At 45.6% G+C, this 23,601-nt stretch overlaps 1 protein-coding gene and 1 long non-coding RNA gene across 2 annotated transcripts; both read left to right on the top strand.

Annotated features, from left to right (window-relative positions):
• The first annotated feature begins 335 nt into the window (after positions 1 to 335).
• On the top strand, positions 336 to 16,622 carry LOC132467492 (uncharacterized). The gene is made up of 3 exons (XR_009528023.1): positions 336 to 1,138; positions 5,977 to 6,146; positions 10,358 to 16,622. It is a non-coding gene; the product is annotated as an uncharacterized LOC132467492 (long non-coding RNA).
• A 2,376-nt stretch (positions 16,623 to 18,998) lies between these two features.
• pou3f2b (POU class 3 homeobox 2b) lies at positions 18,999 to 22,683 on the top strand. The gene has a single exon (XM_060064813.1). It carries the CDS (start codon positions 19,127 to 19,129, stop codon positions 20,276 to 20,278), a length of 1,152 nt encoding a protein of 383 aa, XP_059920796.1. The 5' UTR covers positions 18,999 to 19,126; the 3' UTR covers positions 20,279 to 22,683.
• Positions 22,684 to 23,601: the final 918 nt, after the last annotated feature.

The raw sequence follows: 23,601 nt of genomic DNA on the forward strand, positions 1-23,601 counted from the left end.
GAAATGTTGTAAGCTTGGTAAAAAAGTCTGTTTTTATTTATTTGAAACGCTACGTCCGTCCTCAAACACTGCTCAGTAGAGCAGAAGCACCACGACGCATCAAAGATCGCCTGTCAGACTTCAGGGGGAAGCTGTAACGGAGATGAAGACCTATCAGAAGAACACATTTTACACTGGAAAATCCAAACAACACGACTGTTTTGTGTTCACGCGGTCAGCCCTTTGGAGCATGACTCGGTTGAAACCGACGAGAGAGACATGCGGCCATGTTTTCTTACAGAGCATCATGCTCCTCCAAGGGGGGGGGGGGGTGTATGGTGGTTGGAGGAGGAGGGGGGATGGAGGGGGGGGGGGGCATGCTGGGACGCCGCGAGGCAGGCGAGCGTCTTATCGATCCACCTGTAGGGTCCAGCTGTTTGTTTACCAACAACAAATCGATGCAACGCTCAGCTTGGGGCGGCCATGCATGGCTGGCCTGCCCTGGCCTCTGCTCTCCTCTCACTCACACACACTCACACACGCAAGCACAGACACGCACATACACACACACACGCACACACACACACACAACACACTTATAAAACCTCTCCCATATAAAAGCTGTTTAGCTCCTGACTTGAGAATAATCAGGGGTGGTGTGGCGGACCAGATTTTACTCTGTTCTTCTGTTGCACACGTCTCATCCATCTACCTTGCTGTGTGTGTGTGTTTGTGTGTGTGTGTGTGTGTGTGTGTGTGTACGTGCATGCTTGTGTGTGTGTGTGTGTGTTCATGCGTGAGTGTGTGAGTATGAGTGTGTGTGTGTGTGTGTGTGTGCGTGTGTGTGTGTGTGTGTGTGTGTGTGTGTGTGTGTGTGAGTATGAGTGTGTGTGTGTGTGTGTGCGCGTGTGTGTGTGTGTGAGTATGAGTGTGTGTGTGTGTGTGTGTGTGCGTGTGCGTGCGTGTGCGTGTGTGTGCGTGTGTGTGCGTGTGCGTGTGCGTGTGTGCGTGTGCGTGTGTGTGTGTGTGTGTGTGTGTGTGTAGGTGACTGACCACCGAGGGAGCGCAGCCGGCTGTGTGAGGGATCAGAAGGTGGACGAGGCTGCGGGTGTCCTGCTCAGTGTTACGCTGGTCCTCTACGGAACCCAACCACCAAATGGTGTGTGTGTGTGCATGCGTGTTATGGGCGTGCGTGTGCGCAGCACATGCGTGTCAGTTAGTGTGAGCGTGTGTGTGTGTGTGTATGTGTGTGTGTGTGTGTGTGTGTGCTACTGACGTGTCTGCCTGTTTATCCAGACCATTTCTCCTGTCACGGGTTCAGCAATTTCTACACCTAGCAGCAGCACACAAACTTGAAATCACACCACACCATTTACCCCGCTCTCTCTCTCTCTCTCTCCCTCTCTCTCTCAAGCGCTCCTCTCTCTCGCTAGCTCTGTCTCTCCATAGCTCTCTCTTTTACTGCCCCTCTCAGTCATGCATCCAATCCTCTCTGTCACCGCCGCCACCACCACCAGAACCTCCTCCACATCACTTAATGCTAACTGCCATGTCCGCCTGAAGGCCCCTGGACCTGTAGAGGAGGCAGCTGCTCAGCCTCTTGACCTGAGGGACTGTGATGTGCAATTACAGTCTGAACCCATCGCCCCCTACCCCCCGACTCTCCCCGGCAGCCAGCAGCCAGACCCCGGCTCCATGGGTCAGCTCCTTGGTGCTCACTCCTCTAAGTCCCCGCGATCTGTTCTCATTAGCCCTGTCGGAGGGACCGCCGACCGGGGCTGCTCCGGCAGGAGGACTGGGACTCGCGGCTGGAGGAGTGGAGAAGCATGTCCAGCGAGAGAGAGGCTTCTCTAACCTCTCTCTCCTCTCAGAGTCACTTCCCTTGTCAGTGTCTGTCAGCGGCTCTCTCTCTCTCTCTCTCTCTCTCTCTCTCTCTCTCTCTCTCTCTCTCTCTCTCCCTCTCTCTCTAGTTTGGGATATATCCCAGGTTCAAGCTGGTAGTCCATCTGTTTGTCCGCAGTCACTCACTCCAGGCAACAACTGCACACGAATGCCCACACGGAAACCGCATGAACACCAGCTGAGCACAGACACACACACACACACACTCTCTCACTCACACACACACACACACACAAACTAGGTACTTTTAACCCTTGGTGACAAAGGTTAAAAGAGCTTTTTTCTCTGGGTGTGATTGAGTGTCCATCCAGTTCCTACTACCGCAATGACATCAGGGGGTAGAAAGACCACAGATCATAAAGTTTTACATCAAATGTACATATTCTCCAAAATCCAAGGTGCAAACATGTTATATTACCATGTATCCGCCAACAAATTAATCCCTCGACTGAAACCCTCAAATTGTGTCAAGACAAATTTGGACCTGAATCAACGGCTTTCGCCAGTTTCAAAGAAGAATATGAGTCTCAATTCTCATTTTCTCTTATTTAGACATGTATATACTCCATTATTACTTTGTCAAATCAAACGTTAAAATTTATGTCCTGAAATTATGATTTAATGTGAAAGGATTCTGTCTTTGTTGTAATTAGCGGACTCATCCCATTAAAGGTAACATTTCCTTTTCTCAGTTTGAGTGACATCTCCTACTTTAAGTGGGCACATCTGAGACAGTGTGTAGCCGTGAATGCACATATTATAGGAGGCTTGGGATTCAGACCCATATAATCTTCAACGAGGGCTCTCGTCCCCTGGCGTAATCTAGCTCAAGTGTTTGGGCGATAGCAGATGACGGCTCTTGTTGTGTTGTAAAGCTTGCTTTATGATTGCAATGATCGGTCATTGATTGCAGTGCTCCCATGGTGGGGGTCATCTCTCACAGGCCACAACTCTTTATGTGTTGCAGGGCCCAGAACATCTGTGAGGGGGTCACAAACGTTCAAACTCTCCACCTCCCTTCTGCAATATAACTATTTTTTTATTATTATAGATATCAACTAGATAGATGGATAGAGAGATAGATGGAATCAATCTATCAATGGCCTTTAAAAAATGTAATAAATGGAAAGATGAACATCAATTTTTTTGTGTGCAATGCAACAAATTTTAATATTAATTCTTATGACTAGTTATAAATTGATCAGATGCTTTTATCCAAAGCAAACTTTAATGAGCAGTACCATGCTCAGGGATGCCTAGATAGACCGTGGACATTGGGGATCGAACCCTGAACCTGTCCCTATCCAGAGACCATCCTGATTATAAACGCATTTTAATTGTTTTATTTTGTACTTACACGATTTCCCATGTGATCTCGCTGTGCTCAGCCCTTCCTTATGCGGTGTCGGATCATTCAGCCCCTCCTGCAGGATCGGAGAAACTCAAACAGCCTGTTTTGTCTTGGTGCAATCGCCTTTCAGTAGAAGTTTGCATTATTGCTTCCAATTCCTTCCTTTCTATGTGTGCATGGCTGCAGCTTGTGTTTGATTCCAGGGTGTGTGTGTGTGTGTGTGTGTGTGTGTGTGTGTGTGTGTGTGTGTGTGTGTGTGTGTGTGTGTGTGTGTGTGTGTGTGTGTGTGTGTGTGTGTGTGTGCGTGCGTGCGTGTGCGTGTGCGTGTGTGTGTGTGTTTTCAGCTTGGTTTCAGTATGTGTAGGATTTCAGAGGGTGGGTCTGGTGTGTGTGGTTGCAGATTCTGTTTATCAGTGTGTATGTTCGTGTGGTTTCAGTGTGTGTGATTTCAGAGCATGTGTGGGGTTTCAGTGTGGTCTCAGCATGTGTTTGTGTGTGTGTGTGTGTGTGTGTGTGTGTGTGTGTGTGTGTGTGTGTGTGTGTGTGTGTGTGTGTGTGTGTTGTTTGTTTGGTGGTTTACAGCAAGCGGAGGTAGATTGCTGTGATTATGTGTCGGTAATTGAACAGGGATGGTGTGTTTAATTGAGTTGTTGTTCCCCGATGCTTCCCCCCTAGCAGCGGCCGCCGCCACACTGACAGGTGGGCCGGGCGGCGCTGTCTCTGCGCACGGACAGCGCCGCCCGTAATGTGTGTGTTGAAGTGCAGCAAAATAAATATTTATATGCGTATATATATATAGAATCAGGGGGGAGGCGGCGGGGAACAGGGTAAATACAGTGTGCGTCACAGCATGTTGTTTTCATGTGGGTTTTGAGGTGTGCTGCTACGCGGTGGGCCATTCGCTTGTTAAAGTTGATTCCGTGGGCTTTGGATTAGGCTGCGTTAAGCGAGGGAAAATGTCATATCTTATTATTATTTATTTTGCAAGTCTACATGGTAAGTGTGTGCAGGCTTTGCAGATTTGTTCAATAAATGGTGTGGTTCTTAATCCGTTCTGATCAAGTGTGAGCCAGCTCAGCTAGTTTGTGTGTGTGTGTTTGTGTGCGCCTGTGCGTGCGTGCATGGGTGTGAGTGTGTTCCTGCGCATGTGTTTCCCCATGCCCCTGTGTGTGTGTGTGTGTGTGTGTGTGTGTGTGTGTGTGTGTGTGTGTGTGTGTGTGTGTGTGTGTGTGTGTGTGTGTGTGTGTGTGTGTGTGTGCACATGTGTCTTTCTGTGTGTGTCTGTGTGTCTGTGTGCGTGTGTGATAACGTGCATGCTTGTTCAGCTTGAGTGTGAGGCTGGGTACTGGCCTGCTTATCTGATCTGCCTCCTGGGCGTTGTGGCCCAAATCAAATGGTAGGAAACATCCATTTCACCATCCTATCGCCTGCACCCCTCTCCACCCATCTCCTCTCCTCTCCTCCCCTCCCCTCCTTTCTCCTCTCCTCCCCTCTCCATTCTTCTCCTCTCTTCCCCTCCCTTCCCCTCCCCTCCCCTCTCTCCCTTCTCCTCCCCTCTCTCCCCTCTTCTCTCCTCCCCTGTCCTCTTCTCCCCTCTCCACCCCTCTCCTCCCCTCCCCTCCCCTCCCCTACCCTCCTTTGGTTCTTGGCATCTGTAAAGTGGTGATTAAAGATTTTGGCCGGGGCACGCTTCTAAGCATATGTGCATCTACTGTAGCTCTAGCTGCTGTTCACTTCTTGTGTTTACGTATGGATATGAATGCAGGCCCTCACTGTCTCACTGTTGTTGTGCTGTGTGTGTGTGTGTGTGTGTGTGTGTGTGTGTGTGTGTGTGTGTGTGTGTGTGTGTGTGTGTGTCTGTGTGTGTGTGTGTGTGTGTGTGTGTGTGTGTGTGTGTGTGTGTGTGTGTGTGTGTGTGTGTGTGTGAGTGTGTGTGTGTGTGTGTGTGTGTGTGTGTGTGTGTTCACGTGAGCATTTCAAAATGTCTATTTGAATGTGCACATGTGTGTGTGTTTGTTTGAGCATTTGTATGTGTGTGTATGTGGGTGTGTAAGGGGGGTATGTGAGTATGTGTGTGTGTGCGTGAGAAAGAGAGTCTCTCTGTCTGTCTGTCGTGTGTGTGTGTGTGTGTGTGTGTGTGTGTGTGTGTGTGTGTGTGTGTGTGTGTGTGTGTGTGTGTGTGTGTGTGTGTGTGTGTGTGTGCTTGCGTGGCGAGCGGTTGGTGATCAGAGGCGCCTGGTGCCGGGCATTGTGGGAAGCGTTTCAGCGCCAGCGTCTCCAGATGAATGCGTCTATTCACCACCACAGCCTCCCCATTAGACACCGCTCTCCCCCGTTGTCTTCTCCTCCCCTCGCCAGGAAAACAAAAACTATTATAAGGACTGGACAAAAAGGAACAAAAAAACACGCCACAGTGGATGCAGCCTACCTGGGGGAAAAAACACTCACACAAATACGCGACAAACAACAAGAGGGACAATGGCTTGAACTTATTCTCTCTCTATTGCCTGCCCCATGGAGCTGCAACGAGTGGGGACCTGTCTTCAACTAAACACGCTTGTCCCTTCCTAGTGCCATTGCCGGTTATTAAGCACCCATCTGCCCAGTGTGTCTTCTTTGTAGTTAGTTGGAGATATATATATGTATCTGTGTGGTTGTGGTTGTTGTTTTTGTAGTTGGTGTGTGTGTGTGTGTGTGTGTGTGTATGTGTGTGTGTGTTCATGTTTTGTTTCTCTACCCCCTAGGGGCCCCTCTAGGGACCGTAGTATCCCTGGGGACCCACCACCTGGTTCCCCAGGCTGAGCTGCATGCCAGGGGCCCCTCTACGGTTCTTGATGTCATCCAATGGGCCTACCAGCTGGAGACAGAGAGGAGGGTGTGCTTTGAGGACATCCCTGACCCACCTAGACCTGAGGTATTGGTCACAACACACACACACACACACACACGCACACACACACACACACACACACACACACACACACACACACACACACACACACACACACACACAGGGGTTTACTATTCCAATAAATCACTGGCACTGCCTAATTTCCTATGGATTTCAATTTCCCGCTGGACAAATCTGCATTGATCATCTTCAGTTGTGACAATGTGCTAGACGTCACTCACTGTGACATGGCTGTCCCATCCCAGAAATATGTAAACGTGTGTGTGTGTGTGTGTGTGTGTGTGTGTGTGTGTGTGTGTGTGTGTGTGTGTGTGTGTGAATGCAGGTAAGAGAGTGTGTCTTGCCTGCACTTTCTGTGTGTGTGTGTGTGTGTGTGTGTGTGTGTGTGTGTGTGTGTGTGTGTGTGTGTGTGTGTGTGTGTGTGTGTGTGTGTGTCTGTCTTTCTGTTTGCTTGCATGCATGTCTGTGTGTGTGTGTGCACTTGCGTGTTTATACGTGCAGGCATGACTGCACGTTGTGTCTGTGTGTGTTTTTGTGCAGGCCTTTCTGGGTGTGTGGCTGTGGCTTTGTCTGTTTTTGCGCGTGTCTCTGTGTGAGGATAGGTGAAGGTCTATGTTTGTGCGCACACAGCACTTTTCATTTCTGTCGCTCAGCGTCAGGGACTTACAATACAAATCCTTGTATCTGCCTAATCCCTTCGAGAAATGTCAAAAACATACAGGCACCAGAGTGGGATCAGCACGCAGAGCTGGACGGGAGACACAGGGAGGGTGGTGGTTTTACCTGTGGGTCACATGTAGGCCTGCATGCATCCTGTCCAGCCTTGAGTCTGAATCAACAACAAACACCAATGAAGGACACTTTAAACATGGGTGCCTTCTCAGATGAATTCTTTATCGCAGTGGGAAGGGGCGATGACATATCACGGCTCAGGTTTTGTAATATAACTCTCTTTGGGATTCATTTCAAGAGCATCTCGTACTAAATCACTTGATCTGTTCCCCCGATCTAGGCTGATCTCAAACACATGCAATATTGTCAGAGAAGCAATTGACAATTCTACTGTTCTGTACAAAGTCACAGTGGGGAAGACTTAGCTTGGCATAGGGTTTGTAAGCCTGGGAACAAGGAGAATCTCGAGAGCTCATGTTTCATTTGCTCTGCAGATATGCTCTGGCTCCCCTTTCTTACAAAAATATTTCTGGCCAGTACTAAATGGACTGTACAACCACAACAGTTCTAATCTAATTGGAGGCGGGATCAATAAGATGACGGTGAACCAGAGCGCTGTTGAGGCATTTACAACAATACCAAAGATGGCTGTCGCTGATATAGAGAGGTCTGTCCATTCCGCTACGGTATTAAACGAACGGGAAGGTCAATTTTCAATAAAAGAAGATCAAACGACTGCACTTTAAGCTTTTGTTCAGAAGGAAGATGTCTCTTTTTCATTGAGAATAATTTTTTGTTGGAAATCCCTTGGAAATCGAAAATCAGAGGTTCCACACTAATTGCAGTTTGCAATTCGTGTTTGTATGTGTTTGTATGGTCTGCCCGTGTAATGTGTTTATTACGGATATGTTTTTTCTTATTTCTAACAAATACCCAGATGCATCTCTACTTTCGAAGACATAGAGATGCTAGCCTAATCAAACATAATCCACTTCAGCTAATTGCCCCTTCCCAGACTCCCCTGCCCCCCCCCCCCCCGCAGTCCGCTGAACACATGACGGCTGGCTGTGCCATTAAACACCTTAATGTTTCTTTGTTGTTGTTTTTGTTTGGGGGGCCTCAGGTAGTGACGCAGTGTCATTGTGTGTAAACACAGCAGCCAATCCGGATGAGCCTGGCTGTGGAGGATTCACCGGGGGGAGGGGGGAGGGGGGAGGGAGGATGGAATATATTTATTTTTACCCGCAAACTCCTCCCCTATGAGGCAGATCTGAGCGGAGGAGGTGAGGAGAGGAAATAAATTGAAGGAAAAGGATAAATCGATGTTCGGCTAGAGAGGCGGTATAGCACACACCTTCCAACCTATACCTCAGGCACGGGCACGTGCGCTCACAGGCACACACACACACACACACACACACACACACACACACACACACACACATGTCACAGTGCAGCTTCATAATATCCTTGGGTCGCATTGGATTGGTATGCGGAGCTGACTAGTGGAGACGATTGGTTCCAAAAAAAAGAAACAATGTCCTCTGTTTCATCCATTAAGACAGGAGGGGGGGGGGGGGGTACAAGGTGTGTGTGTTTGTGTGTGTGTGTGTGTGTGTGTGTGTGTGTGTGTGTGTGTGTGTGTGTGTGTGTGTGTGTGTGTGTGTGTGTGTGTGTGTGTGTGTGTGTGTGTGTGTGTGTGTGTATGTGTTTGTGTGCGGTTCTTGTTTTTCCAAGGGAGGCAGTGAGAGAAGGAAAACGGGATACCAACAGCTCTATCTGCAAACCCTAGCTGTCTCTCTCTCTGTCTCTCCCTCTCTCTCTCTCTCTCTCTCTCTCTCTCTCTCTCTCTCTCTCTCTCTCTCTCTCTCTCTCTCTCTCTCTCTCTCTCTCTCTCTCTCTCTCTCTCTCTCTCTCTGCCTCTGTCTGTCACTTTAGTCTCTTGTGCTCTCTCTGTAATTGTTTCTTTCAAAAAGAACAGCTTCTTGTCATCTCTGTTAAAATTATTAACTGACACACACACTGTGTTTTTGCGTGAGTTGGTGCGTACGTGCGTGCCCGTTGCGCGTGCGTGTTCAGGTGTATTTTAATGCTAATGTACTATGTGTGTCAGAGAAGGATACATGAATGGTTTACATACCCGGCCCTCTGGCTCAGCTGATTAAAAATCTGGAGATCTTGATGTCGCTTTCAACATTAATCAGACATTTGAATGGTAGTTACACCGCTCATAAATGTACATTTCTACCCTGCTCACCATTCTGTCACCTTGGGCTCAGCTGTACACTACTATTTTTATTTTCATCTGCCTTATCGGCATGTGGTCGTGTTTTTTTCCAGTGCTGCTCCATCGACACTGTATGTGATGCCATTTTGTTTTATCTTGGGACTCCTTGCCTTGCTCTGTTTCTTTTTATAGTTTTTGTCGTTCATGCTGCATTCCCCGTTGCGCCGCTATTTTCATGAACGCTGTGAGAAATAATTGAAAGTACCGTGCACGGTGCTTGCCTTTGCCGGCACACTCCCTTGCTTGTAAATACAGCATTAGCAATGCTCCACTGTAGCCGTGCTCCCGGTCTTCTCCAGGAGCCTTCGTTGCTCTGAGCGGAGTTGGAGGGTCTCAGGGTCGGAGAGTTTGAGGGTCGGGGGGGTCGAAGGGTCGGGGGGTCGGGGGGTCAGTGCCCGCTGCCCTCCCGAACACCTTCAGCTGAGGAAAAGGAATGAACTCCAGCACTGAGCACTGCCGGAACATCATTAGAAAGATCAGAATGAGACTTTTTGTCCAAGCCCTTTTGTCTTGCTGTGGTTTGATTAACGAAGACTAGGTTGACTTGAGCGTTTCATGGTCAGGGTTGTTCACCGATTTTTCTTGTAATGAACTGAGTTAGACTACCATATTGTTTGCGAGAGCTGCAATTATGTTTGTTCACTCTTCAGCCCTCCTTTTATTGGATTGTTTGTTCTCTGAATGTATGGGTGGAATTTGTGAGGTAACATGTACACTGAACCATATCTGTTCATGATATGCAAATATATGTAAATAATTTGACAGATTGAATGAAATTAGAGTAGTTTCCAGTATTATTCATTAACCCTGTTATAATTAACATTATTAAATGAAAAGTCGAAGGTTCCTTCGCCATTTTTTGTCTTTAGTTTAAACTTTGTATAATAATGTTCAAGAGTGGATATTTAAGTTTCAAATACATTTACAGAGAATGCCTGCTAATCACCACTCATCCTGTCTGGAAGGACATTCCAGCATCCCGTCTGTATTTGTTTACATTCGGGTTCAATATTGTTTTCATCACATTCTATCTCCTTGTAGTCCCAGCGAAACGACTCTATTACCATCCTGGCAGGTTGCCTGGTCGTCATCGTAGTCTGCTTGAGCATTTTTAAATCTTACTATTGCTGTCTTACTATTCATGCTATCAACACAATTTGTGTGTGTGTGTGTGTTTCTGTGTGTGTGTGTATAAATATGTTTATGTGTGTGTCTCCATGCCCACCTGGTTGTGTGTACATGTGCGTATGTTTAGATACACGGGCGTATCTAAATGTGTGTCTGTGTGTACGTGTGTTTGTTTGTGTGTGTGTGTGTTTCTGTGTGCATGTGTGTGTGTGTGTGTGTGTGTGCATATGTGTGTACCTGTGTTTGTGTGTGTGTGTGTGTGTTTTTGCATGTGTCTATCTGTTTGTGTGCGCATATGTGTGTGTGTGTGTGTGTGTGTGTGTGTGTGTGTGTGTGTGTGTGTGTGTGTGTGTGTGTGTGTGTGTGTGTGTGTGTGTGTGTGTGTGCGTGTGTGTGTGTGTGTGTGTTCCTCAGTGTACCAAAGAAAGCACGCATCCATCCCTGGACCTGACCTACTTACACGCAGACGACACTGACGCGGTGCAGACACGTGCTGAGCTCCCAGAGATTCACAACACCGTGGAAGACAGTGCTGCTGGTGGGGGTGGTGGGAGGAGGGGGCGGGCGGGGGCATAACTAGTCCCCGCTTCCAGATACCCCCTCCCAGGTGAGATGGAAGACAGCTTCCTGGTGCCTCTTAATGCGCCAGGGATGTTCGGGCTTCCCCCTGACTTCTCCTTGCGTGTCTTTGTTGAAAATTAGGTGGACGGCTCTTATTTTGTAGGGAGAGAGGTTGACAGAATGAGGGAGAGAAGTTTGAGATGCTGCTGGTGAATGGCCCGGTCAAGATTTAGTTTTCTTCTCACCTTATGAACACTCACTGTACTTTCCTCGAGAGTACGCACTGAACCGGATGCAGAATTCAGTTCTGAAACTACCAGGCTTTTCATAGCAGTGTCCCGGGCTTCACAATGATTATCCTTCACCAGCAAGCTATCATGTTTCACAAGCAAGAATACAATGAAAGCCATTCAATGGTTTACATTAGCAGCCCAAATATTGAATCCAAGGTCATTGTTTTACCCCCTCAACTTCACTTTCAGGTTATTTTCACCCACATTCTGAATTTCCCAACCTTGTGTTCGCCCGATATGACAAGTGCAACTTTGGAGATTTCAATTCATCATTAATGGCAAATCATTTTAAATATCAATAATGAATTTGTACAGAAACATGAATATATAAAAAGACTCAAAGTATATATTATATCAAAAGTATGAAGTTGGTAGGAATATGTTCCTGGTGCTAACAACACACTATCTTCATGTGATATCCCCCACAGTGAAGAGTCACAACCCTCACCACCCTGCTGGGACCCCAGGGGGCCGGTTGGGGTCAAGGCCAGGGGGGCTCCATCACCTGAGCGACGCTATGGCTCCCTTCACAGCAACATCTGGGACATTTTGAAACGGATATGCATCCGAGAGAGAGAGGATGTCATCGCTGGAACGACTCGGTCGGTGGCAGCCGGATAAGGAGGCCAACGGAACAGGCGGGATTGTTAGACCGAGAGCGTCGGAGAGTTAACGCTTTAGAAAAATAAACTGTTAGTCGGAGCGATGGCGAAAAACTGCAGACGTTTAGCGCAGCGCTCCGAGGCGATTGATTATGAATCCGCTGTGTGGAGTTTCATTGCGTGCAGTCACAGTGTTTAGGTTTTCTCTGTGATTCTTTTGTTGTTGTTGTCGTTGGTTGGTTAAATGATTATTTAATGATGCTTTAAACTGAATCTTTTCCTCACACTCACATGCTTGGAACTATCTCACACGAGGAGGAGCTCAACACAAAACCACACGCGTACGACCCACACCGACTGACTGAGACACACAGAACACACAGCAGTCACTCTTACCACAAATTGTTTCGGGACAATTCCTCTAAAGATCCTGAATGTCTCCCCCCCACCGTCAGTGTGCCTTCCAAAGTCACAAAGGTGAGAGGGAGATATGTTTGTCTTTTTCCACTTCAGTGAAGGGTGAATTCGGCGCTTCCAGCGCAGTAAAAAATGGATTACCCATTCATTAGAGGGCTGTGTCACTCCTCATTGAGTTGGACAAACAACAAATTAATTTCCAGCCGCCTAATTTCTCTCTGTTCTCCGCTGAATTTCAGGATAACGCCAAATTACCGATCACCGCCATGTGAGCTCCCTCATCCTCTTCATTAATTAATTAAAAAATGTGCCAGAGTGGAGAGAAACGATGGGGACAAATCTCACCTCCTATGTCTTCACGCTCCAGACAAACACTGCACTGATCACTCAAACTGCGAAAGGAAATGTGAAACTATATATATATATATATATATATATATATATATATATATATATATATATATAGCGTGGAAATAAAAATGACTTTGTTTTGTCAGAAATCAAGACGCTTTTCACCACGTTTCACTCAAACTGTGTTTTGTGGAAGGAAATGTAAAATTATATATCACTGTATTTATAAATAGGTATGTATAGTCATATATCAGAAATAAAAGTAATTCAAATATTGAACAAAGCAAACCCCTTAGAGTCACTTTTGGAAAAAGACTAAACTGTAAATAATAACCCTGTTACATGTCCATCCATAAATCAATACCATAAACGACATAAGCCTGAGTGTACCTGTGCTCTCTGGTCAAGTGCCTTGCAGGGTTGGTTAGCCATGGCCGATCTTTACTCATGTATTCGTTCATTTTGAGTCGCGGGTAAGCATATTGACAAGGCGATATTGATGTATCAATTAGGCCAGCGTTACCGCAACTGTGCCGGCGCGGCAAGGTAACGTAGAGCCCGCGCGGGTCTCCCACCATCTGCTCTGCCGTTACGTCTGACGAACGAGGCACACGGGGCTAATCGAGCCGCACATGAGCGATGGGACCCGGAGCTGGCGTTGCATGCGCCCCGTACTTGCTAGGCGGAAATGTGTGCGTTTGTGTATGTGTGTGTTTGCGTGTACGTGTGTGTGTCTGTGTGTTTTGTTAAAACTCATAAAAAAAAAAGCTTTTCAGGATGCTTGGCTGAATTAATGGATGAATTAATGAACGCTGAAAATAAATAATCAAATAAATAAAGATATAAATACAATTTTAAAAGGCAGTGGCTTGTGCCAGCTTCTTTCCTCGTGCCGGGACAGTACGAGGGAAGCATTATGCCCGGACTCGCTGGCTGCCAAACCATGACTCAAAGAGCTCATTGTGTGGATTACCTCGTTAATCTGTTGATGCCATTGAGCACTATCACAGGTGCTAATGTGCCAGGGCTTCGTTCTCTCTCTTTTCCCCTCTCCCCCACCACCCCCTTTCCTCCTTCGCTCCTTTTCCTCTTCGTCTCCTACTGGAGAGGTGTAGCGTTAGGTTGATAATCTTCTTTAAATGCTTTCTGGGGGAATGGGAATGGCTGAAACGGAGCCAAGAGGAGGCTGTTGTGTGGAGAGAGCCTTTCTTTTTTTATAATGCCGCATACTGTGACTGCAGTGCCGGAGCCAACGGGGATGCGCTAGAGCTCCATACAGTGTTGACACTTGTTGAGATATAAAACAAGGCCCAAATAAGCAGGTTGAACAACAAGTGATTACCAAGTGATAACCCGACCTTGCAATGCAGTTCACTAAAGTGTTGACTTATTATTGCTATTCCTTAAGGGCGAGAGGCTGTTATTCTCGAAAGCAGTCGTCTCGGCTCAAAGCTTAGCGCCACGTTTTTTTAGCACAACACTGTTTTTTAACACGACGAGCTGAAGCCTCTGTGAAGGAAATGGCCCAGTGCAGTAGGCCTACTACATGCAGAGGTAGCACAACACACACACACACACACACACACACACACACACACACACACACACACACACACACACACACACACACATACACAGAACGCCAGAAATAGAAATCTAAAGACAGAGGAGGCAGGAGAAAGACATAATCCTCATTTTTTTCTCCCATCTCACGGGGTGGTCTCTTCATCCTCCGCCTCAATTGGGGGTACAGAAAGGACGGCGGCTCCACAATGGAGGGGACCCATCGAGGCTGGGGGGGAGGTGGGCCTGGAGAGGGGGTAGCTTTAAACGGGCCTTTGAGCAGCCTAATTGCATTGGAATCCAGGAGGCCTGAGAGCGGCTCAGATCACTGCTGAGTGTGGAAGGGGCTGACACTGGCCTGCGCCACCTCCACCAGCCAGCCTCACACCAATGATCCCCGCCACGACACACACAATTACCGTCATTCGCCCCTCCACCCCTCTCTCTCTCTCTATCTACGTCTCTCTCTCTCTCTCTCTCTCTCTCTCTCTCTCTCTACTGCTTATTCTCTCGCTCTCTCTCTGTCTCTCTATTTATTTCTCTCTCTACCTCTCCCTTTCTCACCCTCTCTCTCATTAACTCTCCCCACCTTGTCGTCTCTCTTTTTCTTTTTTTTTTACTCTTCATCAGGCTCCCATTAAGTTCTTTATTTTTGGGGCCGTCTGCTCCTTCCATCTTTTATTCCCCCCCCCCACACACACACACACACACACACACACACACACACACACACTCCCTCCCTCTTCTCTTCTCTCTCTCTCTCCCACTTTGCACTGTATGTCGTCACCCCAGCACCATATTAATCCTCCTCAAACGCAGTCTGCCAATCTCAGTCCTCTTTGATGCATACATTAATTACAGTCAGGATGAGAGTCCCGGGCCGGGACGTCTTGTAAGCCATAGGAGACACGCCTTCGCAGAGCTAAAATCTGAAATGTACACACACACACACACACATATATATATATATATATATATTATCACAGTGCACATTTGAGATCGTGTTCGAAAAGCTCACCACATTGATATAATGAGGTCATTAGTAGCCGTGTTAACATTGTTATTGGTTATCGATTTTACAGGGACATCTACATGAATTAGACGGGCATAGGTAAGTAACAGGCTGGTAATTATTTTTTTTATTATTTAGATTTTAGGGGTTTGGAATTCTGAAGTCAACTGTGTGGCATTGCTTGTAATAGTTGTACCAAACACAACACTATTCTGTAATAACAAGGAATGTGCTGGTAGGCAAATACGGTTGGCTCAATAATCGGGATAATTTCACTTAACTATTCTCAATGCAAGAATCCAATATCAAGAAGGAACAAATTTAACATATTCATACAAAATTATCAATTAACATTTTCGATTAATATGATCTCAAACATATTTTTCTAATGGTCATTGTCTTAAAGGACTTAATTGGATGCTAGTCGATCTTGAATAAAATAAATAGCATTTGCAAAAAACATTAGCAGGTAATTCGGAACTGCTAGTAGAAGCATTGACTTGATGTACATATAAAGCCCTGATCACTTAACGCATTGGAAATAGATTAACTTGCAGGCCTAGTGCCTAAAACCTCGGTGCAGTCCAATGTTGACATAGTAGGTTCTCCTGAAGGGCACAGATGTTCATCCATCCCATCTCAGGTCTGAACCGAGTAGCTCTAAAACCGGGAGTCAATGACCAATGGCTGGAACAGCTAACGTTTTTTTTTAAATGCCAACATTAAATAACCCATCGTTTGATTCTTCTTTTTTTTCTATCACCACACGCACCGTATCTTCATAAAATGTAATTATTTCTGTTCACAGAATCCGTGAACATGGAACCGTTTCTTGGGAGAAAATTGCACAGGGATATGAAATGATGTATGGGCAGACAGTCGCCTAATTAGACCGTTAAAAATTGAATCTTTACGGCCGTCTGGTCATATAATTAGGCCTACCGTTAATTTAACGCTCACAGTCTCTATCGTTACATTTTATTCTCTTTAAATGCTGTTTTGCAGTGATTGTTGGAGCATAGATCTGACTGTAAGGAGAAGCTGCTCCTCCAATCAAACACCGTGGAGCCTTAAGTCCAAATAACAAGACCAGCATCGTTTATGCTTTGTTAAGCCATGTCCACTAATTGAACGAGCCATAGTTTGCATATTACACTATTAAAATAATGTGCTTTGCGTTTTTCCCAACACGACTATTTAAGCATGTGTGGTGATGTGGTAATTTCTTGAATTACTGTCTAATTACCGCAATGTTCTTTTGATTTGGTTGATTTCAATGTTACGCCACATTGATGTTCAATATTACCCGAATGAATTACTCAACCGTGCCTGGAAACTTTTTTCTCATTTGACTCAGATCCTCTTGGTTGTATGGTTTGTCACGACGGACTGCCAGCGCCTTGTTTTGGCATGTTCCCATTCATAAAGGATTATCAAGCCATGTGTTATGGAGCCAGTTCTTGTGTTAAATGGACCTCATATTGAAGTTGTGAAAACAAAGAGAAATGGCTTTTAATAAACACTATATGCTGTACTTCACCCCAATCCTGAAATCGTTATGTTTTTCTTTCAATATATTTCTGTAAAGATGTATTATTTCGAAGAAAGATGTTGCTGCTAAATATTTAACAAGCTGTCACAGCATTGAATTTTTTTTTTAAGGAAATGTATGCTAGGAAATGATATATCACCTTAATGTATGCATTTTCTTTTTACATAATGTAATTAGCTGGCATGCATTCATTTAAAAAAGGTTTGTATTATGCCTTACTGCTAAAGCACATTGAAGTTTAGAAGAAAATAATGAGATTAAGACTAATAAGATAAATAAGTCTACAATAGGAAAGGCAGCATGTTTGTGATGGTAAACACGTTCTGGTATGGGATGGTCCACCAAGAGGGGTTTAGTTTAGTGATAAGATTTGTAGAAGTCACCACTTCTCCCTCAAACTCTCTCTCTCTCTCTCTCTCTCTCTCTCTCTCTCTCTCTCTCTCTCTCTCTCTCTCTCTCTCTCTCTCTCTCTCTCTCTCTCTCTCTACTGCTTATTCTCTCTCGCTCTCTCTCTCTTTCTGCTCCTACCTTATTGTCTCTCTCACAAATGCTCCCCCCCCTCGCCTGACCCCTTTGTTGTAACCGAGCAGGAGGGCCTCTTTAAATAGACCTTTGGATATTCAAGAAGAGAGAGAGAGGGAGAAAGACAGAGAGAGGCTGTGATACAGAGAGAGGGGGAGAGGGAGAGGGGTAGTGAGAGAGAGAGAGAGAGAGAGAGAGAGAGAGAGAGAGAGAGAGAGAGAGAGAGAGAGAGAGAGAGAGAGAGTAAGAGAGAGAGAGAGAGAGAGAGAGAGAGAGAGAGAGAGAGAGAGAGAGAGAGAGAGAGAGAGAGAGAGAAAGAGAGGGCTAAAAGTAGCGGTGACGCGAGGGCCGTTGGTTCATGTCCCTCTCCCCATGGAAACCAGCAGCGGTTGGGCAGGAATGTCCCCACTCACTCAGGACAATGTCCCATCCTCGGCCCGCGGTACTGAGACGGCAGCTGGGCGGGGGAGGACACCTGCACCCCCCCCCCCCCCCCCCTCTCTGTCTGACTCTCTCTCTCTCTCTCTCTCTCTCTCTCTCTCTCTCTCTCTCTCTCTCTCTCTCTCTCTCTCTCTCTCTCTCTCTCTCTCTCTCTCTCTCTCTCTCTCTCTCTCTCTATCTCTCTCTCTCTCTATCTTTGTTTCTCTCTCTCTCTCTCTCTCTCTCTCTCTCTCTCTTCTCTCTCTCTCTCTCTCTCTCTCTCTCTCTTTCTCTCTCTCTCTCTCTCCCTCTCTCTCTCTCGCTCTGACCAGACAATCAGAACATCACACATGGGGAAGTTTTGTAAACACCTATGTTATCATCCCAATGAGTCGTTCTTGCATTAGGGCTTTTTTGTGGGTTATTTAGGGGATGAATGTACATTTTTAAGACATTGGCCGAGACCTAGACTTTCTTGCATATAGCAAGATAGCAAGATAGATAGATAGATAGATAGATAGATAGATAGATAGATAGATAGATAGATAGATAGATAGATAGATGGATAGATGGATAGATGGATAGATAGATAGATAGATAGATAGATAGATAGATAGATAGATAGATAGATAGATAGATAGATAGATAGATGATATTGCCTATTTAGTTAAGTAGCACAAAACTATAACTAACCAACATCAGTCGTTCCAGCCTATATTTTTTGTTTGAGTCAATTTGTTTATATTCTGGCGACCTCGCGAGCATTGCATTGGTAAAAATCTGAGACAAAATGCGTAGGAAAAGCATAGCACATAATAAACAACTTTTATGTGATTTATTTAACAACCAATAAAGGCCGTTCTACATGTTTAAGGCATAACATAGGCCTACATATCACAACTTGAACAGATTTACAACTTTAAAGCGATATTTTACACATCACAGCGTCAGAATTCAAAACTCAAACTCAAACATGTATCAGGACAGCGAACAAACATAATCCTTAATGTTTCCAAAATCCTCACACATTAACAACCCAACATAACGGAGGAGTCGGCCTGGAAACCGCATAAACCAACTAACCAGGAATAACTTGAAGTGATACCACAAGCTTTGACTTCATCATCAAGTTATTTTACAAGTTACAGGGTACGTCATGGTCCAACAAAAAAATGACAGAAACGCATCCTCCGTATGACAAGTGAAAAACAATAAGCAAAATAAATCAACTCTATCTTACAGTTGAATGCCGCATCTCAGACAGCGTAGGCTTCTTTGTCCGCGCGGCTCAGTGTCTCTGCTGCTCCCGCCGAGGTGCAGCACATCTCGCAGCTCTCCAAGAAATGGGGGGGTGGGGGGGGTTGTTTGTTGAGACTTGCTCACAGCCTATCAGAGGCCGTCGCCCGTAGCAACCACGTCCATCAGCCGTCCTCAGCCAATGAGCGGCGGAGCCAGGCGGAGTCCAGGTGCACCTTTGCGTCCACTTGGCAGAGAGCCGGGGAGACGCCTGTGGCAAAGAGAGAGAAAAAAAAGCAAAAGAACAGAGTTAACTGTCAAATGCAAGGTTCCTTTAATAAGAGCGATCAGTCCGGCTCCGAGAGTCATGGCGACCACAGCGTCCAATCACTACAACATCCTCACCTCCAGCGCATCCATCGTGCACTCGGAGCCCGGCAGCATGCAGCAAGCCGCGGCGTACAGGGACGCGCAGACCCTGTTGCAGAATGACTACTCGCTGCAGAGCAACAGTCACCCGCTCAGCCACGCGCACCAGTGGATCACGGCGCTGTCGCACGGGGAAGGCGCCCCGTGGTCCTCGAGCCCGCTCGGCGACCAGGACATCAAGCCCAGCGTGCAGGGGCGAGACGACATGCACAACTCCAGCAACAACAACCTCCAGCAGCAGCAACAGCAGCACCAGCCGCGACCGCCCCACCTGGTGCACCAGTCGCACGGGAACAGTCACCACGACGCGCGGGCGTGGAGAACCACCGCCGCCACCCCACACATACCAAGCATGGCGACGTCGAACGGCCAAAGCCTTATCTATGCCCAGCCGGGGTTCGGCGTTAACGGTCTGATCCCGGGAAGCGGACAGGGGATGCACCACCACAGCCTGAGGGACCACGAGGACCACCACAGCCCGCACCTCAGTGACCACGGACACGCGCCGTCCCAGCACCAGCAGCAGGGGGGGCACCACGACCACTCGGACGAGGACACGCCGACCTCGGACGACCTGGAGCAGTTCGCCAAGCAGTTCAAGCAGCGGCGGATCAAGCTGGGCTTCACGCAGGCCGACGTTGGACTCGCCCTGGGGACGCTGTATGGAAATGTGTTTTCCCAGACCACCATTTGCAGGTTCGAGGCCCTGCAGCTCAGCTTCAAAAACATGTGTAAGCTCAAGCCTTTGTTGAACAAGTGGTTGGAGGAGGCAGACTCCACATCGGGGAGCCCCACCAGCTTGGACAAAATCGCCGCGCAGGGGAGGAAACGGAAAAAACGGACCTCTATCGAGGTGAGCGTTAAAGGGGCTTTGGAAAGCCATTTTTTGAAGTGCCCTAAACCAGCAGCGTCGGAAATTACATCACTGGCGGACAGTCTTCAGCTAGAAAAAGAAGTGGTGAGGGTTTGGTTTTGTAACAGGAGACAGAAAGAGAAACGGATGACCCCTCCCGGAGGAGCTCTCCCGGGGACCGAGGATGTGTACGGGGACACGCCGCCCCACCACGGAGTCCAAACCCCGGTCCAATGAACTCTAGGGGACCACTCCTCCGTGATTTGACTTTTGTTATTTATCCCCAAGGTTATACACACATCACGGGACTACGGGCGATAATGTGGCTGTTTTTATCTATAATAGATGGCAGTGAGTGACTTACACACGATATCTGCATTGAATATCTTTCAAACACTGAATGATCCGCAGCGGGGGAATAAGAATATTTTTTTTCCCTCTTTAAGAGCTACAGGAACATAAATAGCCTATGTTCTTTGAGGATATGCCTAAAACACTGTGACTTGAGTCGACGCAGTTTCAAGGTGTAGCCCTTTTGTGTGAAATTATACTTGACAAAAGGGGGGGGGGGTCCTGGTTTAAACAAACTAGTATTGAGATTCTTAGCTGAATGGTTTACATTCACGACTTTTATAGTGTATAGCAGTACAGTGCATTTCCCTGAGTCACTATTGACATCATATGCCATTTCGTGTGTAGCTGTGAGGTGTGTGTATGGCCGTCAGAAGAGTCAAAAGAGCTGCATTGGACTAAAGTTACCAGCAGCAGCAGCAGTAGTATAGGCCTATAGGCTGCGTCCCAAACAAGCAGCTGAGGTTGAGCATCGCCTGAGCAACGTGAGGGGGGTCGATTCCATATGTCAGTTCACATCGAAATTCACTCATGCTTTGGCAGGTTATTTTTGACAGTTACGTTTGCGTTACACTTTTATTTTGTATACAAAGAGGTTCACGATTTAGTTAAATAAAATAACTGTATAATTAGCCTATTATTATTATTGTTATTATAATTATAATTATTATTATTGTTATTATTATTATTATTATTATTATTATTATTATTATTATTATTATTATTATTATTATTATCAGGCCACTTCAATGCGAATCCCTGCGTTCAACACGTTCGGTAACGGAGAACGGTCGGTGTTTTGTGTTTTGCTGGATATTTTTGGACACCCCACCACTGCGGCTCTGAACACAAAAGGCTGCCAGCGCTCAGCTCCACGCAGCAGCGAGCGGTAGCTCCCAGAAAAGGCTCCCTGGCTATGGATTATCTGGCACTTTTCTCCTGTACGGGATTTGCTACACAAGTCACCGAGGCTCACAGCAAAATTTTTGATCCACTTTTGTAAATATTGTATAACTTTAATAGTCATGACTTCATCCCTTTTTTTGTTTTAATTCTTCCACTGGGGCACTTTTTTGATGTTTTCCAAACAGAACGGGCTATAGGTTTTGTTTTTATTTGCCTTACCACCTTTACATTCCCTATTCTTAATTGCAGTAGGGTAATTTATCTTCGAATGTAAGGCTTTGCAGTGATATAAATTCAAAATATTTTGTTATTCATTGTTTGGAGCCTAATGTTTTGTCTATTGGTTGTTTCTGATTGTCCGTATAATTCCACGGTTTTGTTTAGATCCAAATATAGCCCGTATATTAAGGATTAAATGATAAGTAACTGTTTCTTGTGTTCAAACAATTGTCCATAAAGTTATGATTTTAAAGGTGATAACCTATTACAATCTCGGTAGAACAAACTCTTTATAATGTTCCAAAACACAAATCAGCTTTCCAAACAACAACATCCAAATTATTATTATTATTATTATTATTATTATTATTATTATTATTATTATTATTATTATTATTATTATTATTATTATATAAGCACATCATTTTGTTTTGTTTTGTTTTTGTTTGTTTTTGTTTCTGACCACCATCTTGGATTACAATTAGCTATTTTGTTCATCTTGGTGTATTTTGCTATTTTGGGTGAGAAAAATGTTCAAAGCTTATTAATTTTATTTTATTTTTTGTTATGGAGATTGTAATTTATTCTATGATGACTTTTATAGATGACACAAAGTACGATATATAAATGACACCAAGAAGGCTAATTAAGCGGGGTTGACTTATTTTTTATTTCAGGCGCTTTCCACAGCCTACACCGTCACATCTAAATGTGTATATACATCTTTTTTCTGATAACCAGCTTGTTCTTAGTAGCTTTCTTTTGTTTTATGCAAACAGATACCCAGGGACGCAAAACTATATTTTTGGTTTGGAGTCAGGCTTCTTATGGTTTAAAAGAAAAGAACAAGAGGAGTAGGCCTAAACGTAATCACGAGCAAGACAATATCCCATCAGTAGCTTTAATGAATCATCCAACTTATTAATTCACTGAATTCACATGGGCTCTAGACCTGTAGCAATTCAATGCAGATCAGTTTTTTCCTTATTTCTGTTTCTCCAGTGTGGTTTGGGTTCATATTATCAGACTTTGGGGTATAGGCCTAGATGAAGCGCGCAAAAGTGATATTATAAATATGTTTAGGTATTTTATCGCTTTCCACATGAACGAATGACTTGCACATTTTTAAATAACGGGGGTTAATATTAAAATGCTTTTTTCCAATGTCAAGACTAACTGTATTTTTATTAAGTAAGTACAGCAATGCTAAATAGGATTTGATCTATGGAACATCCTTATTTTGGTTCGGCAATTGAATGAAAATAATGTTAAAATAGGATTAATCGTCACGTTGAGTCCACTGAAATACTAGTAACATCTGTTTTAAGGACACTGTTTTATTTGCGTTGCCAGGTGGGAGCATATTTTGGAGCGTTTGTTGGGACTACAGTTTAACGGCGCACACACACCGTCCAACGACAACCACAACAACCACATCTCGCGGTGTTTTATTATTACTGCGCGTCGTTTCCCGGGTCACTAAGTCCCCAGGATGGTGCGAAAAACTGTGCTCCGTTCACGTTCCGCTGGAGGTCAATAAATCCATGCGGGCTGGACTATTTATCTACCGTCTGTAATACTAAGGGTGCACTGGCCACGTCCGTTGTTCCAGGGAATTAAATATGGGGTTGGGGGTGGTTCATTCTTGGACAGCAGATTTCAGACTTTTATTATAGGCCTACTATTGATCAAAAATAATCCTCAAAATCCCATGCATTTCACGCTGCGGTGTGTTTGTACCCCACACACTGCAGACACACACGAGCGCGCACCATGTTTGACTAATACGACGGCTTTGACGAGCTGCCTATAGTAGGCTATCCGATCCAGCTGAACCGTTGTAGTAGCCTACTTGGCCAAGTGTGGAAGTAGGCCTAATCAGGCATTTGTGATGAGTTTCATCATTGGTTATGGTTAGGTTAGGCATACGTGGTGTTCGCATGTTCTTCGGCATGGAGGTTTAGACTGTAGCCTCGTCCAAGCTTGACTAACAGACCCAATGTGTCTGAAGTCCATGGTCACTGTTTGAAGGTCTACGTTTTCGAATTAGGGTTCTGGTTTTTAAAACGAAATTGATAAGCTGA

Source organism: Gadus macrocephalus, chromosome 11, assembly GCF_031168955.1.
Source record: "Gadus macrocephalus chromosome 11, ASM3116895v1".
Lineage (NCBI taxonomy): Eukaryota > Metazoa > Chordata > Actinopteri > Gadiformes > Gadidae > Gadus > Gadus macrocephalus.

Bases quoted from the DNA above. Each gene is read 5' to 3' on its own strand.
- pou3f2b (XM_060064813.1), top strand. From the start codon at position 19,127: ATGGCGACCACAGCGTCCAATCACTACAACATCCTCACCTCCAGCGCA.